The sequence below is a fragment of the Mauremys reevesii genome, linkage group 1, assembly GCF_016161935.1.
Source record: "Mauremys reevesii isolate NIE-2019 linkage group 1, ASM1616193v1, whole genome shotgun sequence".
Classification (NCBI taxonomy): domain Eukaryota; kingdom Metazoa; phylum Chordata; order Testudines; family Geoemydidae; genus Mauremys; species Mauremys reevesii.
In genome coordinates this window covers 292019852-292037944 of record NC_052623.1, presented here as the reverse complement: position 1 = coordinate 292037944, position 18093 = coordinate 292019852, and the positions used below count along the sequence as shown (strand labels likewise).

The 18093-nt window shown below is 43.0% G+C and overlaps 1 protein-coding gene across 4 annotated transcripts; it reads right to left on the bottom strand.

Moving 5' to 3' along the window:
- Window positions 1–3611: 3611 nt before the first annotated feature.
- KRR1 (KRR1 small subunit processome component homolog) lies at window positions 3612–14415 on the bottom strand. Of its 4 annotated transcripts, none has more exons than XM_039520460.1 (10): window positions 14234–14415; window positions 9957–10129; window positions 9510–9644; window positions 9046–9171; window positions 8868–8951; window positions 7582–7638; window positions 6843–7013; window positions 6625–6702; window positions 6399–6492; window positions 3612–4335 (listed from the first exon to the last, which is right to left on the bottom strand). In XM_039520460.1, the coding sequence occupies exons 1-10, from the start codon at window positions 14304–14306 to the stop codon at window positions 4190–4192; spliced, it is 1137 nt and encodes a 378-aa protein (XP_039376394.1). In that variant the 5' UTR covers window positions 14307–14415; the 3' UTR covers window positions 3612–4189. The 4 variants fall into 4 exon arrangements, with proteins under 4 accessions (XP_039376394.1, XP_039376393.1, XP_039376395.1 ...); XM_039520459.1 differs by having other exon boundaries at window positions 9957–10132; window positions 14234–14414; XM_039520461.1 differs by lacking the exon at window positions 14234–14415 and adding an exon at window positions 13026–13434 and having other exon boundaries at window positions 9957–10132.
- Window positions 14416–18093: the final 3678 nt, after the last annotated feature.

Genomic DNA, 18093 nt, shown 5'->3' with positions numbered 1-18093 from the left:
TACACAATATTAATCTTTATACAAAGTATGCCTTGTGCAGTATCATTTGAAGACTAATAACTTACTAGTTAATAATATCATGGTGAAACGTGTGTAGCAACATTATATGTAACGTTATCAACATAAAATGAAATTATGACTGAAATGTTGCTACCAGTCACATATGGGGAGTAGATAAACCTGTTTCTCAAAGACAAAGGACAAGCTGAGGCCTCTAGCCAGATGTCATCAAAGTTGATGGGCAGTCACCTGTCAAGAGGCCATTTCTTGGCAAAGAAAGGGACAAAAAGAGATCAATCTACATTTTAGCAAACAGCAGCATGGAATCTCTTATCACAAGACTGCATGACTCATAGAAACTGGGTTTCATAGAAAATCAGGGTTGGAAGGAACCTCAGGCTGTCATCTAGTCCAACCCCCTGCTCAAAACAGGACCAATCCCCAAACAGAGTTTTGCCCCAGATCCCTAAATGGCCCCCTAAAGGATTGAACTCACAACCCTGGGTTTAGCAGGCCAATGCTCAAACGACTCCAATCTCAGAGCAGGAATTAAATTTATCTAGGGGTAACCCTCAGGAAAATCCATTTCAAAGAGTGACTGGACTATAAAAGTGAGGGACAAAACCATCCCAAGGTATTTCTCCCTACCTCTCTTTCTCCTAAGATGACAAAAGCAGCAGCCATTTGACTTTGGGAGAGAGCCCAACCTGAAATTTGGTCAGTCCTGTTACTAGGAATGTGTTGTAAGAATTTTCTCTTGAACCACATCTAGTTTGTTACATTTTAGCACTAGAAAGCATTTTATCTTTTTCTCTCTTGTAACAGTTTCTGACTGTAATGCTTTGTACTTGTACTCATTTAAACTCTCTCTCGCTTTCTACTTAAATAAACTTTTTATTCTTTAATCAAAACTAAGCCAGTGTGGCATTCCAATTGAATTGTTTGAGTAATTCCATTTAAATTAGCAAACTGTTGGCTATTGTTCCCTTACAGGGGCAATGGACCTATCATATCTGAACTGTCCAGGAAAGGGCTGGACAGTGCAGAATACACATTATGGGGGAAAACTCAGGTCTGGGAATGTGTTGGGGTCATCTTGTAAGTGGTCACCAAGGCTGGTGGAAGCCAGAGTGTGCTGTCAAGCTGCAGCTATGCACAGACACTCCAAGTGTAACCTCCATGCTGTTTGGCTGCTTGTGAGGGATCCACGGTGGGAGCTACAGCAGCAAAAAATTGAGGCACCCCAGGTTGCACAGCAGGTGGTAAAAACCCCTCACTGGTCTGGATTGCACTCCAGAATGTCAGAGTCACAAAGTTGCAAGGTATTAAAAGTTTTATTACAATCTAAACCAAAGAAAATCTCACTCCCATACTTACCACATCCTTGCCCTTCAATGTCAGGTATTCTGACATGTCAACACACACGCAACTAACTTAGGCTTATCATTATGACTGATTTTTCTATACTTACTTTTAAAGTATACCTCTACCCCGATATAACAAGACCCAATATAACACAAATTAGGATAGAATGCAGTAAAACAGCACTCTAGAGGGGGCGGGGCTCTGTGCTCCAGATCAAAGCAAGTTCGATATAACACGGTAAGATTTTTTGGCTCCTGAGGACAGCGTAATATCGGGGTATAGGTGTACATTGCAAAGGAGTTGTGAAAATGTTCAATTTCAAATAAGGGGTCACCAAGCTGAAGAGGTTGAGTAGCATTGGTCCAGTAGAATGGTTCTTACTTTGTATGCAAGTAATCATGGGTCTAAATCCCAGCTCATCTTCCACAGATGTGGGGGAAATGTACTTTTATGAGGTTTATTACTTGTGGTATGTAGGTGGCCAGACTAAATAATCACTAAATGATGTTCACTTCTGGCTTTAAAATCTACGAATCTCAAGAGTATGAATGGAATGCCAGCCAGTTGGTTACTCCTGGGAGTTTTATTTCAATTTAATCTTGTGGAAGTAGAGAAAGAATGGACAGGGATGTGAAGGGGATTTCAATGCAAACAGTCCCCTCAGTGAGCACGAGTCAGGCTAGCTGTAACCCTAGTAATGTGAAACTCGTAGAAGCGAGGATTGTGTGAGACGAGTGGGAAAGAACTGCATGAGAAGTTGTTGTGACCTTGTGTTAGATAAGTATGGAATGTAGACTGGCGTCTAAATAGAGGTAAGAAAAATAAGACATCAGGAAGACCTATGTATAAACAAAATGCAGCTGTTGCCCATTATTGTATGTAACAAAGGTATAAATGCTTGCTGTAATTGTTTACCTGGAGAGAGACCTGTTTAGCTCTCTCGCTCCACACAATTGCTAGAGATAATAAAGTATCTGACTTGCTGCACCCAAGCTGAATGAGAACTCTGTTTTTCTCCGACAATCTCCATTTACTGAAATAAAATAAAAAGGTCCTGAACATGTTTACAAAACAAAAGGTTTAATTAAGAGAAAGGCCTACATACATTAGTCAAAGAAAAAGTATCGAATATTATTGTCCCTTAGGGTATATGTCTACACTTACCTGCAGAGCGATCGATCCATCAGGGGTCAATTTATTGCATCTAGCGAAGACATGATAAATCGACTGCCAAGCGCTCTCCCATCAACTCCACCGGGGCAAGAGGTGCAGGCAGAGTTGAAGGGGGAGCGTCAGCAGTCGACCACGGTAAGTACTTCGACTTCAGCTATGTTATTCACATAGCTGAAGTTGCATAACTTAGATCGATTCCCTCCCCACCCCCGTGTAGACCAGGCCTTAGAAATAGCAAAAAAATGGAGTAAAATGGCTTAAAAATTAAAATTAAGAGATACTTTATATATAACCGTCTACAACCAGGGCTCAAAAAATTAGGTACTTATCTTGCAATGAACTCCAACGGGCAAATCTCTGCATCATGTCTCGTTCCCCTTCAAGTTCAGTCTGATCAAGTCATATGATCGGTTTAATCTCCACATTAAGATTTTCTAATGTTTATAGATATTCTCTCTGAGTCATCAGTGCCTCAAAGAAACCAGTCACACCTACTCACTCAGAAAGTTAAATTAAGGATTGAGACTTAATAAAGGGCAGTTCTGATGGTGGCACCATATATTGCATGATGTAGGTATGCTACTCTTAAGAAAAATCAAATAAATGGTAACCATTAATTTTCACAAGTTAATTAGTAAGGGTAAGAACTAAATTTTAGTTACATACTGCTCTGATACTGCCATATCTTTGTTCAAATTTGATCAGCTTAATAATTGTTCCAAAATTCTTTATTTTTAATGGAAAAATATATACATAAGTACTTCTGTTATTCAGTGAGTTCCATGTGGGCTTGCCAGTTTTTTATTAGTATGTTTCTCAAGCAGTTACTTCCCCTTCAGTACTTTATTCCCTTGGCCCAGAGTTAGGGTATAAATGTCAGTGTCACACACCGAAATTTGCATTCTTTCATAATGCTTAGTTTGTTTCAAATCTGCTTCCAGAAACTGAAGAAATTAAACAAGTGTCTTATGATAGGTACCTGCGTACCCTACATGGAAACAATGCCACATACATTGCAGTCACATTATAATGTGTAGAAGACAAATAGTTAAGAAACACACACCACACGTATGAAAAATAAATATTAGCTCTGATAAACAGAATGACATATAATATATAAAAATACAACTGGTTGCTTTTACAAAAAAGTTATCAGATTTAACATCTCCATATCTGAAGCATGTTATACTGTTAGAGAAACATTTCTTCAAAAAACCCCAAAACAATCTCCTAACATATTCCTCACAAATTCTTATGGCCTGATGTTTAGCGTTCTGTACCAACCCCCCTTCCCCAACTTGCTTTTTGTATTATGCAATACTGAAAACCTTCATGTAAGGTTTAAAACTCCTAATTGCTCTCACGTATATGATGTGAATGGTGAAAAGATACTATTGTACCTTTTCAGTTGTTTACGATGTGACAGAGAGGATATCAAATGATTTTCTTTTCAAGCTCCAAAGATTTTACACTGCTTATTTAGGTCCATAAATCCCCAACATAGTCTCTCTGTCATGAACATGTTTTTGAATCTTTTCATCAGTGTTCACTGGCAGTATAGCAACGCTGATAACCCCAAGTCTTAAATCTTCAAAGTAGAAAAACAGTTCCTTTGCAAGTGTAAAGAAATGCAAGTGTTCCAGCTGGCAAATCATTTCTTCTTCTTCTTCTTTTTCTTTTCATCTGCTGCAATCTTTAATTTAACTTCTTCCACTGGAAGTGCTCCCAGCTTCTTTTTCTTTGCTTTCTTCACTTTTTCCTTGATTGCTTCAATATCAATTTTTGTTTCAGTAGAAGCTACACAATAAAAACCAACATACAAATATGAGAAACATCCCTCGATTTTTTTCCAGATCTACTGGAAACAGTCTACAAAATGATTCCATGTTTATACACAATGAGCTGTCTAACAGTGAAACACAGAAAGAAAGAGATGGGGGGATGGCAGGTTGGCATGTGTGTTTTTGTCCTCCCCAGCCAGTGGCCTTTGCAAACTGTGATTTTAATAAAAGGGTTTTAATACTCATATAAACCAGAAACCTGGGATTTCCTGCCCCCACCTTTCTTGGACAGAAATCATGAGATAGGATCAAGTGTTCTTATCTCACATAAGCGACTTCTTACTTGAGCATAGGATTGAGCTGACATTTTTGGATCTCAGTTCTTCTCTTTAACTTCAAAAATGTTTTTGTAATTTATTTTGGAAGGCTGAGAGATTTACATTAAGTATACACAGTGGGTAAAAGTAGAGCTGGTAGAGAATTTTTTGACAAAATCTTTTTGCATGAGAAAAATGCCCATTTGTCAAAACCAGAACTGTTTGTGCAAAAGGTTCGTTTTGATGAATTTCTTGTTTCTACATTTTTTGTTGAAAAAAGTTTCAAAGTTGCCAAAAGTGTCCCATATCAACATTTTCTAAGTGAAAAATTCTGATTTTCAGTCAAAAACAACTTTTTGTTTAGCAATTTAAGTCGTTGTAGTAAAATATTAAAAATAAAGAAGGTTGAAATCTAAAAGTTTTGAAACAAACATTTTGATTGATCTTAACCAATTTTTTTTCCAGATTGTCAATTTGCAAAAAATGATAGTGACACACCTTTAGTTCCAATTCAGGATGGGATATTTTTTCAGCATCTCAATTTTTTCCCTCTAAGTCAGAGGTGGGCAAACTACGGCCTGCGGGTCCGTCTTGCCTGGCCTTTGAGCTCCCGGCCAGGGAGGCTAACCCCAGCCCCTCCGCTGCTGTTCCCCTTCGCCCACAGCCTCAGCTCGCTGTGCCGGCAGCGTGGCTGGCTCCGGCTGGGTGGCGTGGCTCAGGGGCAGATTTACCAGTGAACAGAGGGTGCCCTGGCACAGGGCCTCCCAACAGGGGGCCCCAGGGCTGGGCACTTGGGCAGTTCAGCACCAGCGCACCCCCCCATGGGGTGGGGGGAGAGAGGGGCTGCACTGCGGGGCAGGGGAGCAGGCGGGTGGTGTGGGTGGCGGGAGCGCGGCGAACATGGGTGGAGGACTCAGGAGGAGCACTGGGCAGCTGCGCAGCCGGCCGGAGAGAAGCGGCGCTTTGAAGGGGAAAACGCTGCTTCTCTCCAGCTGTGCGGCTGCCCCTGCTCCTCCTGAGTCCTCTGCCCATGTTCGCAGGGCCGCATTCCAATAGGGACTGGGGTCGTGGGGGAGAAGGGCAGTCAGGGGCAAGGGTCCCAGAAGGGGGCGGTCAGGGGACAAGGAGCAGGGGAGGGGTTGGATGGGTCAGGAGTTCTGAGGGGGGTAGTCAGGGAGCGGGAGCCAGGCTGTTTGAAGAGGCACAGCCTTTCCTGCCCAGTCCTCCATATCATTTTGGAACCCTGATGTGGTCCTCAGGCCAAAAAGTTTACCCACCTCTGCTCTAAGTAGTGTCTTTAATTTTCAAACATCAACCAAGTATGATTAACAAGCTCATCTTTTCTTTTAATTTAAAGAAACTGTTAAAGTGGAAAAATAACCTTCATAGCTCCTATTCTAGCACACAGACTGAAGTAGCAAACACACCTTCTGTATGCCTGATGATCCAGTAGGCCCTCTCTGGCTTTTCTCCCAGTGTCACTCTCTAGAGTCGACACTTTGTTACACTAAACATTCAAAGGCAGCACTGCTGTGGGCTGCTTCATCTATTCCATTGCCTCATGCAGCTCCACTCATGGATTTAAATAGCGAGGGGGCCTTGCACTGAACCTCCTCACCCACAAAGTGAATTTCATACTTAATGCTCCATATACTTCTGTTAGCTAAATAGTCACCAACCAAAAGAAATTAGCTTTTAAAAAAAACCAAACAAAAAAAAAAAATCGGTAGAAAGGATTCTAGAGACAGGAAACAAACATTACCTTTTTTAGGTTTTACAACTAGCTTTTCCTTGGGAGGGATAAAAGCTTTATTTCTTTCCTCTTGTCTCCTTCTAACGGCTTCTGCTTGTTTTGCCTAAAATACAAACAAAAAAGTTCTAACACTTGGCTTACCAGTCACATCAGACAAAATGAGAACTGTACGGACCAAAAAAACCAAACCCATTTTCTTTTTGCTGAAGGCTGAAACAAATCAGAACCACTTTACCTTTATCTCTTCCACCCTCTTTCGTTTCTTCTGGCTTTCTTTCAAGAAGTATTCACCACTTGCCAATTCTTTATCAACCTGTAAAAAACACATGTGTGTGTTAGAGACTGATACTGAGGAAGCATCCGGCATCAACTAAGTAATGTTCCCACTTACTTAGGAGCAAGATTTCAGGACCTTTTAGCTTTCCTGTTGAATTATACAAGGCTTAGACTGACCTGGTTTTCTGGTTGCGGAGGTGGGAAAGGCGTGTACTCCTTCTTAACATTTTTCTTCTTTGGCTCCTTGCGTTTGTTCAAGTTCTTGTGTTTGAACTGAGGCAAAAATCGTTCCCAACTTTGTGTTCTTAGTTCAGGGTCCTTTGACAGCTCCCGTTTAATCATGAGAGTCTTCAATCATTTCAAAATATTAAAAAGAAATATTATTTAAAACATATAATTGACATACTTCCTAAGTCCAGTTATTTAAATATATAGTGAATCACCTACACTCACAAGGAAATTCAGTGGTTTAAACAGGAGCAGTCAAACATGCGAGGTAATTATGTCTCAAGGAGTTCATTCTAACGGGGCTCAGAGACATTAACAGTACCAGGGAAGCTGCCTTGACATTATATTAATGAGTATCAAGCTGCTAATCATGGAGACACACAGATGAATATGCACTTTTCTTTTGGTGCTTTGTCAGGTACTGTTATGATTACACTGATTGTGTACCCTAATACACAGAAGTATATCGAAGCAATATACTGCAAATGTTTCTTTAAAAAATTGCATTATAGGAGAAACTCTCAAAATAAAGTATCACAGGAATACTTAATTGATACAGCTTTTTATAAATTAAGGTACCTTGTGACAAGGAACATACCTTAATACAGAAAAATAGACAAAGATGCAACCCCTTACAAAATGCACAGTAATGTACTAGCCTTAATATAATGCACCGGACCACACCGACCTTTATGTTATATATGGGATGAATATTCTTCATAGTGTCCAGGACCACTTTCCTAACCTAGGTTTAAAAAAAAAAAAAAAAAGGCAAGGGGAAGGGAAAAACACAATCAATATTCTAAATTATTGTAACTGAAATCCTAAATATACAATGATTTCTTCAAACTCCTTTGCACAAGTGGAACTTTAGAGAACTATTTTTCTCTAAACCTTTTTGAATTAGTTATCTTAAAACTAATTACTTAGTAGTTCCCCATAACAAAAGTAACAAAGTTTCAGATAGAAATATGAATTTTAAATTTTTAAAGTGATATCTTCAATTTTAAAAAGGCACAATTTACCACCACATTTAGATTTTTATCAGATAAATGGTTTACAACACCCACAATCAACAGAAAGGTTTCCACGAATTGTGTTATAACTCCAGTGGAAACAACTGCTTATAACATTCTCTTGCAGAGTTCGCAACTCAAAACAGCACTCAATCTGACAATGAAACCAGTTTCACTGACTCTGAAAAATACTGATACTCATATACCTTTATATTTATTATCATCATCATCATTTGTATTACTGTAGCACCTAGCTGCCCCTGCCACGGACCAGGAGCGCACTGGGCTAGGTGCTGAACAGAGAACAAAAGGATGGCCCCAAGGCGCTCACACTCTAAGTAAGAGACAACAGATGGATGCAGACAGAAAGACAGGGTAATACAAGGAAACAATGAGGCGGTGTTGGTCAGCTTGATAAGCAAATGTCTCAGAGCAATATTTCCATCCTCATGAAACTCATGTATTTCTGCATTGTTTCTGCCCCTACTGTGTATGATGTAGGTTGACCCACTTACCTTTCCTGTGATCAGACCGCTAAAAACAGGAAGGGATCAAGTTGAGTGCAGATCCACGTGTGACAGTCATGCAAATTATTCAACGAGTTAATGTTCATGCCAACAAATAATTTGAATATAACCATCAGGTGAAGTTGATAGTTAAACACTCTGTGCCCCAAGTAACGGGCAGGGATAGCACATGGAAGGCGGGTGAGTACTGGGGTAGGTCAGATGGAGGCTATCTAGGGAAGCTTGGGTTGGTTGGTAAGTGGGTGGGTGCTGGAGGGTTTAAAGAATGCTGAGGTTGTTGGGATGAGGAGTTGTCTCGGAAGTAGCTACGTGCTAGCTAACTGCGGGGGTGGGTAGGAGCTGGATCCTAGCTGGAAGGTTAGTGGGGGTGGGGTGGGGCAGGGCTGGTGAAAGGGGTCTGTTAAAAAAAGCTAGTGAGTTCTCTCTCTCACCTCTTTTAGCCCATTAAAAGGTCCCAGAGCTGAAACAGTGTTCCCCTGAACCATGATATAACAGTTTGTTAACAGTTCCAGAGCCTACACAAAAAAGGGAATAAATAAGTATAAATTGGTGCTTAGATAAACAACTTAACACAATTAAGATCTTGATTATAACACTTGTAGGATGTACCTTCAGAGTGGATCCTTTTGGCCCAATGAGTCTTTGTCTTCTTTTTATAAATCTCTCTCTGTTTCTCACTAGAGACCCTATTTTAATGATGTCACATGCAGTGTCATCCTGAAGGACGCGTACTGCCTAAAAAGGAAAACCAAAGCTATGTTAGAAATAAAAGAGAAGAACAAACATACAGGCAATCAGCACTACCACCAGCACTATGTCATTCTGAGCACAAATTCATCACTTATTACTAAATGAAAGTCAACTGAACACTCTGATCTAAGCAGTTTCAGTATTCCCAGATATATTTTTCTTTTGAAAATTGTATTTTATTCTCCACAACTGACTTTTATTTGAAAATCATAAACTTCTTTAAAAATAGGAATGTAAAATAAACATAATTTAATATAGATAAATGCAATATTAAAGTTGCCCTACTAAATAGTTGATATAAATTAGTTGCTTTAGTTACAAACCTGTTCAAATGGAACACTTCTTGCTAAAAGCTTTATTAAGTCTCTTGCCCTGATGATCATATATGGATCAAAAGTCTTCTTAGTTGTGGTGACAGTTATACTACCTTCAATTAAGTCCAACGTCGCATTCACATGCTGCAATATTTATAAAGAAATTAAAAATAATCGTCAATCACACATAGTCAATCGTCAGAATAAAACATTACTATTTTTATGCTGCGTGCAGGTTTGATTTCTAAACTGACTGCCAACTTAATACATTAAAATAAGAGTGCAGGATTCCATTCTAAATTCTTAAAATATGAGTTAGTATATTAAGAAATGTATACTTTAAATAATGTGAAAAAAGTGCATTTTCCTGTATGATTTTGCTTTAAATAATTAACATTAGGTGTAATAAATCTTTGAAATAAGTTTACTTAATATATATCTAGGAATTATTCATACATGTTCATTCAAGGCTTTCTGCACCAATGGCCAACACTCTTTCAAGTAAGCTTCTCTGTATTTCGGAAACAGAGTTGCAAAGCTGCTTTCTTCCAGAAGCCCTCTAGGATTATCTTCTCTTGTAAAGGCTGGTTCTTTCCATCCATCAGGAACAGTGAGAAGTTCTGACTCATCTACTGTTACAAATAAAAAAAAATAAATCACTTGATTTAGAGTGCTTTTCCCTCCAACAATGACTAGTTTTTTTCCCATTTAATGATTACAAAAGGAACTAGATTAACAGTCCTAAATCTTGGGGTGGGTGTGTCTGATTTTTGGGGCATGCTGCGTAACAACTCCTCCCTCTGAAATCAGGAGTAACTGTAGATGTACAAGAATATTGAAATTCTTGTACAGGTCTTAAATTTATTCAAGGAGCAGATAAGGAAGGTCAGCAGCAATGCAGACCCATGGATAAGAGAGACTTCAATCTTTGGTAGTCTCAGCATGCAGGCCAACAAGGACACTAATAAACCCTGATGGTGATTCTATTGACGTGGACACTTGCTCTTTAGAAAATGGACTGAGCCTAATAATTCATTTCACATAAGACACCAAACAACTTTCAGCTTTCAAGTGGTACTGCTTGCTGAATTGGAGCCTGAGCATAGAAATGTCACATACCATTAACATTCACTTGAGCCATTCAACTCCCATGATGATTAATTCTAATAAAAATATTATGAAAGATTTAAACTGTTTCATTTTGTTTGCACAGATGATTATATTTGTTCTGCTTAGCAGATATTATAATAAAAACAAATGATTACCGGGCAGACAAGTTTAATGACAGTGTGTAGTTATTAGACATTTTTCTGTGCAGGAAACAAGAAAATAAGATTTGGTGACAGACATTTGTGGGCTAATTTTTATTTAGTCATTAGGGTGAGCTCTGAGGAGTGGGAATCCACAATAAAATTATTTAGTGTGTTATTCAAACTGAGTAACGTAACATTTCTTTATTATCTGGAGTAGTTTAGAGAGGCAGGTGGAAAGGACAATCTGCCTTTAAGCACCTCACTTTAATGTTACAAAATAATTCATACCAACATTGTCAAAAGTTCCTCATAACTGGAGCAATTGGTGCAACAGAACTCTAGCAGTCAAACCTGTTATTGTTGATGGCAATGAGAATACTTGAATTGCTAAATATTATATATGTGACTAAGCGTTGGTCTACACTACTAAAGTCGATCTAATTTGTGTCACTCAGGGGGGTGCAAAAGAAACCTCCCTGAGCAACACAAGCTGCCCCACTTGCACTATGTCAGCAGGAGACGCTCTCCCACTGACATAGCTTCTGCCTCTCGCAGGGGTGGAGTAACTGTGCTGTCATAGAACGGTACAGAATGTCTTCACCAGACACACTGCAACTACGCCGATGTAGCGCTTCTAGTATAGACCTGCCCTAAGTCTGCAAAACTAGGCCTTTATTTAGTGTAGTGTTTTAAAACAAACTGTATTCCCAAATGTTTGGCAAAGATGACCACCACCACAGTGGGAGCGGGAAATAATTGGTATAAATGAGGGAGAAAAGCAGAAAGCAGACAGTAATGCAAAATAATTAAAGACAGCCCTTCACCCCTAACATTTAGTTTACAGAGGACTGGATAATTCTTGGCCCATATATGTCTAAAATTCTTGGTATTATTTGCTTACAAGTAACAAGGAAGCATTTGAAAGACAGAAAATCCATTAGTCTCAATGTCCCCACCCTGCTTCCTTTCTCTGTAACCAACTATTGGTGTCAGATATGATCTGAAGGTATAGCTATACTTACAGTGGTGTGGAGAATACAGACACAGCACACCCAGCTAGCATGGGTATAAATGGCAGGGGAGATGGTGAGGCACAGCTTCAGCAAGCAGAATGCCCTGTATGCCAGAACCCTCAGTGTATGTACCCTACATAGCTCTCTACGTGCCCCAACAGTGCATCCCATATCTACACTGCTATTCTTATCTGTGTGGTGTCCTGTCACCTCCTTGCTGCCAGAGCCTTTACCCACCACAGTGAAAGGCTCTGGCAGGGGAGAGGCACCACTGCTTCCCCCCGCCAGAGACTTTCACTGCAGTGTGTAGCTAGGATTCCCAACTTTCTAATTTTTGACAATCAGACTCTCCCCCCGCCTCTCCCCCAAAGTCTTGCCCCTTCACCAAGGCCACACCCCTGCTCCCTCCAGGCTCTGCCTTCTGCTCACTCCTCTCCTCTCCCCTCCCCACATTGCTCACTGCTCTCCACCTCCCTTCCTCTCCCACCAGCTGAATCCTCTCTGCTCTGGGGGGAGGCAGCCCTGGTTGAGCAGGGGTTGGCATGAGTTCATGACCCCCCGCCCCCCGCAGTACCCGGACTTTTGGTCTCCAGTTAGTACATCTGGAAACCCTATCTGGAGCTACATATGTAGAGATACATGTAAACATAGTCTGCGATACACCCCTGGGGCCTGACCCCGGACAAGGGTCTGTCACTATAAATGTTATCTGGGGATGTCTGCGTGAGAAGCAACTGGGGTGAAGGGATTCAGCTGCACATTTTGATTTTACTCTGTTTATCATTTTTTGGAAAAAACAAACAAAAAAAACAACCAGAAACAGGAAGCCATCTATACCCACCATATACTGAGCATCCCTACTAGCCAGCCACCCTGCACCCTGGACCAGTTATAGCCCTGTATCATTACCACACCCACTACTGGTAAATCACTGTGCACACTCATTCTATGTCATGTCCCATTCCTGACATGACTACAGAAGTGTAGTGCCACTGTGACTCTGGCTTACGCTTGCCCCAAACAGATGTAGATGTAATTATTTGTACTAACACCTTGTACGAGCAACCACTGCTTACAAGCAACATTTCCCTGGGAACACTTTCCCTACTGTGAATTGTCCAGTTAGTAACAGCAACATAACCGCCGCATAAGAGCAACATTTGTGACGTTGTGATGTCACATCCAAGGGGGAAATGCAGAGGCATGTAGAGGTGTTGCCCTCCCGCCCCCCAACTGCATCTTTCCACTCCCCTCCTCACCCTGGTCCTTCAGCACAGCTCCAGGTACACTGCCCTGTCCACTTGCCCTGCCTGACAGAGCCTGCATGGACAGCATGTGTAGGGGGGAAGGTCTGAAAGAGAGGGTGGAGGGAGGGGACATGGGATCGGGGAGCACAGACACAGCTGGAAGGTTTCCTCCCTTCCTCAGCATCTGGCTTGTGAACAGCAGAGGGTTGCTATATTGCAGTGGGGAGCATCAGGGACCCCTGTGCACTGAGCTGTCCCCTGGATTTCGGCTGTGAGTGGCGGAGTGTGGGAGTGTACTGTTTTGCAGTGGGGGGCCAGGTGACCCCCCCGCCCCAGGCCACTACCCTGTGGGACCTCTCTACTGTTCATGCTAGGAGCCACCCCTTTCCCTCTCCCCGCCATTGCAGGCTGCACACAGGGCCGTCCCCAGCCATCCATCCCTTGCCAGGGTGGAGCATCCTCAGCTTGTCCTCAGCAGTTGGGCTCACTCAGCCTGTTTACCCACAAGGGGCTGCCCTGCCCCATTCTGCCCAAGACTTGGGGTTCCCACACCCACCAAGGTGAAACACCCTTAACTCTTCACACGGCTTTGGTCAGACAATATTCTCCTTAACAGCAGCAGCCGCCTAGGGGCAGCATAGCGAACGAGCACCGAAATGTTGCTACTAAGCGTCTACTGTATTGTTCTCGCCCATTGACTCTTCGCCTGCGTCCCGGGCGCAGGGCACAGCACGCGGCATCGCACCGCTGCTGCTCGGGAGCGGTCCCCGGGCAGCACAGGCCAAGTGCGCAGGTTGCACTTCACACACCGCCCCCCCCGCAGCGCCGGGTGCCGGGGGGGGGGGGCAGGGCTGGCCCGGCAGGGGACGGGGAGCGGGGGCGAGCAGGGCGGGCTCAGGCGGTGGCTCCTGGTTGCACATCGGGAGGGGCGGGGGGGGGGAGGGTAGTTTTCCGGGCGCCATGTGCAGCTCGCACCAACCGCCTTACAGCAGGCCGCGTGCTCACCCCGCCCCCCGCCCAGGGATGAGCGCGAGCACAGGCCTCCCCGCAGCCCAGAGGGGCAAACGCGCGCCGGCCCCAGAACGAGGCGGCGGCTGCAGCGACGCCCCCAAGTGCGCGCGGAGGGGTCCTAGGCCGGCGCGCGGAGCCCAGGCCGAGCCGTCTAACCGCTCCGCCACACACGACTGCCGCTGGGATCCCGCCGCGAGGCGCCCCTTTACCTGCTTTCTTTTTGCTCCGGCCCTTGGACGCCGGAGCCTCCTGGCCGCTCTCTGCTTTCCTGGGGGCCGCCATCTTGCCGTCACCGCCCTGACCTCTCACCCCACGCACAAACGGACGCTTCACGCGGCCCGGGTCCCCTCCCCCCAGAAGCGTGGTCACTGCAATCCTGCGGCCGGGCCAGTCGCGCTGCATGCTGGGGCTTGTAGTGTCTCCCCCCCCTCCCGCCTGCGTGCCGGGCCGCGTGGCGCGCGCAGGTTTGGCAACTACCGCTTCGGGAGTCGGGCGGGGGCCAGCTTGGGTCTCGCGCCCTGCAGCGGCGGGACCGCGGCGCCATGACTGGAGCCCCTGATCCATCCGCCCAGGCAGCCCGGCCTAGCACCGCCTGATCCATCCGCCCAGCCCAGCGTTTGTTGCTCTGCGCGTGGAGGTTCTCGCCAGGGTAGCTGAGGTGTTTATTGCCCCCCCCCCCAAGCACCGCCAAAGAAACCACACTCTGCCCATCGCTCTTCCCCTGGACCCGGAATGCCAAAGAAAAGTTGCTGAGCTGAAGATTTCATCACATGACATAATCTTTAATTAAAGATTATTTTTTTAATTATCAGAGACTCCAGGACAATCCTGGAGGGCTGGTAACCCTACGAAGCCAAGGATTCGGAATTGAAGACGTGTTTGCTTTTAATCCTGAAGTTGTTGACGTGCATATTCATCTTTGTGTTTTCTGGGAACCTCTGAAGGCCTCATAGGAAAAGTAAAGCAAATGAACACTTGCAATAGCTATTGTTCCAGGGAATAAATACCCTTTACACTGTGAATACTCTACCATGAAAACAAAACACTACTGACAATGAAACAGTAGGAATGCTTAAAAAAAAGGTTGATTCCTTCCACCCTGAAAGTTAAAAATCAGAATTAGTTTTTGATTAGAAAAATTGATAACATTTTACTTTTAAAGAAAGGAGAGGAAAATAAAGAAGATACATAAACCAAAGGATTTTAGGATTTTAACATAATTGAAAGTTTGCTGGAAAAAAATTGGGGTTTTTTTTTGGTAAAGGTATTTTCTATAAAAAAAGAAAAAAGAAAATCCAGCTCTCTCTATAAAAGTTAATTAACAAAATGTCGCTCTTTATGTACTCTGCTTTCCTGAAAGAGTGGAAAAGTGTGGGGACTGGTGGACTGCCAAATGTGATTGATCTATTCTAGTACTCCACCTAGGGTATATTTATATGTACAGTGCTGCAGTGGCACAGCTGTGCCGCTGCACTGTGTCTAGTGAAGAAGCTCTGTGCTGACAGGAGAGAGGTCTCCCGTCAGCATAAAAAACCCACCTCCTGCTGACATAGCTCTGTGCACATGAATGCTTATGTCGATGTAACATGCTCAGGGGGATGGAATATTCACATCGCTGAGCAATGTAAGTTTTGTCGACATAGACTGTAGTGTAGACATAAGCTTAGTCTTTGACACAGTTATAACTAAATTTCACATGCTGGTAACATGCTTACTGTACACAATGCACTATATTCTGTACTAAGCCATTTGAAATAGCATACAACAGGCTAGGATGTAATCTTCGGATTTAGATTTAAGTCCTTAAAAGTAACACACGTTATAAATTGCCATCAGTATACTGTCGTCATATAGCCCCAGGGTTTGATGCCTGTATGTGTAGCCAAACAAATGGAAAAAGACAGCAGCGCCACCAAGAGGATTGCTGCTGACTAACAGCATGACTGATTGCAGCAGCATTGCAGGATGTGGGTATTGCAGCCAAATGATCAATGAGTAGGGTTACCAGATAGCAAATGTGAAAAAATGAGACAGGGGTGAGTGGTCATAGGCACCTATATAAGAAAAGGTCCCCAAAAACAGGACTGTCCCTTTAAAAACAGGACATCTGGTCACCCTATCAATGAATCATCATGGTTTCACTTCCACAGGGTAATATAATCAAGTCAGCATAGGTGTTGCCTGTGCTGTATCTCTTCAGAAGACAGAGGACTATATTCTGAAGTGTTGTCAAAACGGCCACTTTATTTTAATGAGGAGTCCTTGTCCAAGTGTGTGGGGGGGTCAGCTTTCACCTTAATTGAATTGGCTTTGTTAGCACTGACTTCCCCCCCCCCCCCCACTTGGTAAGGCAACTGCCATCTTTTCACGTGCTGTAATATTTATACTGCTTACTGTATTTTTCACTCCATGCATCTGATGAAATGGGCTTTAGCCCACAAAAGCTTATGCCCAAATAAATTTGTTAGTCTCTAAGGTGCCACAAGGACTCCTTGTCATTTTTGCTGATACAGACTAACACGGCTACCACTCTGAAACTTTATTTTAATAGATATTGTGGAGATACTCTTCTGTTAAGAAACTTCAGATATCTGGTAAAACTGAATTTAGGCTAAGGGCTTTGGTTTTAGGTTCTCTAGGAACAGGGGAGGTTGAATTATGAGTGACTGATCTTTGAAAGTGACTTTGTAATTTGGATATACAGTAGCAGACATTTTCCTATGAAGTTGTCCTTCTCCAGAAACAAAGGTGAAAATAAAGTTAATGCAAACATTCACTGATATATTGCTGTGTTTCAAAGTGACAAAGAGAACAATGTTGACCTCATTATTAAAACTACAATACATGTAGTCAGGTGCTTGATAATTCAGGATGGATGACAGACCAAAAATATCTGCTCTTTGTGAATGGAAAAACAATTTTAATCAGAATGACCTTTATTTTAGATTGAGAACAGCAAAACAAGAACCAACAAGAACAAAGTGTCTATGTGAGAGCACACACCAGGACTTTTCAGATAGACTGAACTCTGATAACAAAATGGTTACTAAACTCTGCATCCCGGGAGAGAACTTAGAAACATAAAAGTGCAGTACAGAGGAAAGAGAAGAGTATCACAGTTTCATGACTACATATGCCACACTAATCACATAAAGTGGACAGGTATAGAACTTAACATTCACCATCCCATGCAGTAACCATAATATCTTCCTAAGCATGGAATAGGAGATACAGCAGTATCACAATCTCTGTGAAGTGGAAATTTTTCTTTTTTTTTTTTTATGTGCACACACATTTTCTCCCCCTCACCTCGTTTTTTATGCCTCATTACTGCCCCCCTCCCACACTAGTAACCTAGAGAGGTCTGAAAATAAGTGATCAGAAAGGTTCCCAACTGAGTTCAGGAAGAGATCATTCAGATTTTCTGAATTTACTAGAAAGCAGATTTTTTGACCTGAAACGCATGCCTACAAGTACAAATGTCCCTGGCAGTGAAATGTGTGTAGGGGAGGGGAGGAATAGTAAAATCAGCGTGAAATGCAGGCACAAGTGCCTAGATCCACAAAGGGACTTAGATGTTGCAATGCTGAGAGTTATAGCACCTAACTTTTAGGTGCTTAGAAAAATCACAAGAATGACATTGTGATCTACAGAGCCTGAGTTAGGCCCTTAGACTCCCTGTACAATGAATGGGGGGAGACAGGTGCCTTAGAATATGATCCACAAAAGCCAACATGCTAGGCAGGGGCCAGCCTAAGCTAGCCAGTTGGAGATTCTGATGAGAAGGGTGTGTCCTAAGCCCCTTCCTCTCTTGGTGATACATGTCTAAGGCCTGCTTTACACTGGGGAGGGCAGGGATCGATCTAAGATACACAACTTCAGCTACGAGAATAGCGTAGCTGAAGTTGACGTATCTTAGATCGCCTTAGATTGACTTACTTTGAATCCTCGCGGCGTGGGGTCGACAGCTGCTGCTCCCCCGTCGACTCCGCTTCCACCTCTCTCCCTGGTGGAGTTCCAGAGTCAACAGGGAGCGCGTTCGGGGATCGATGTATTGTGTCTAGATGAG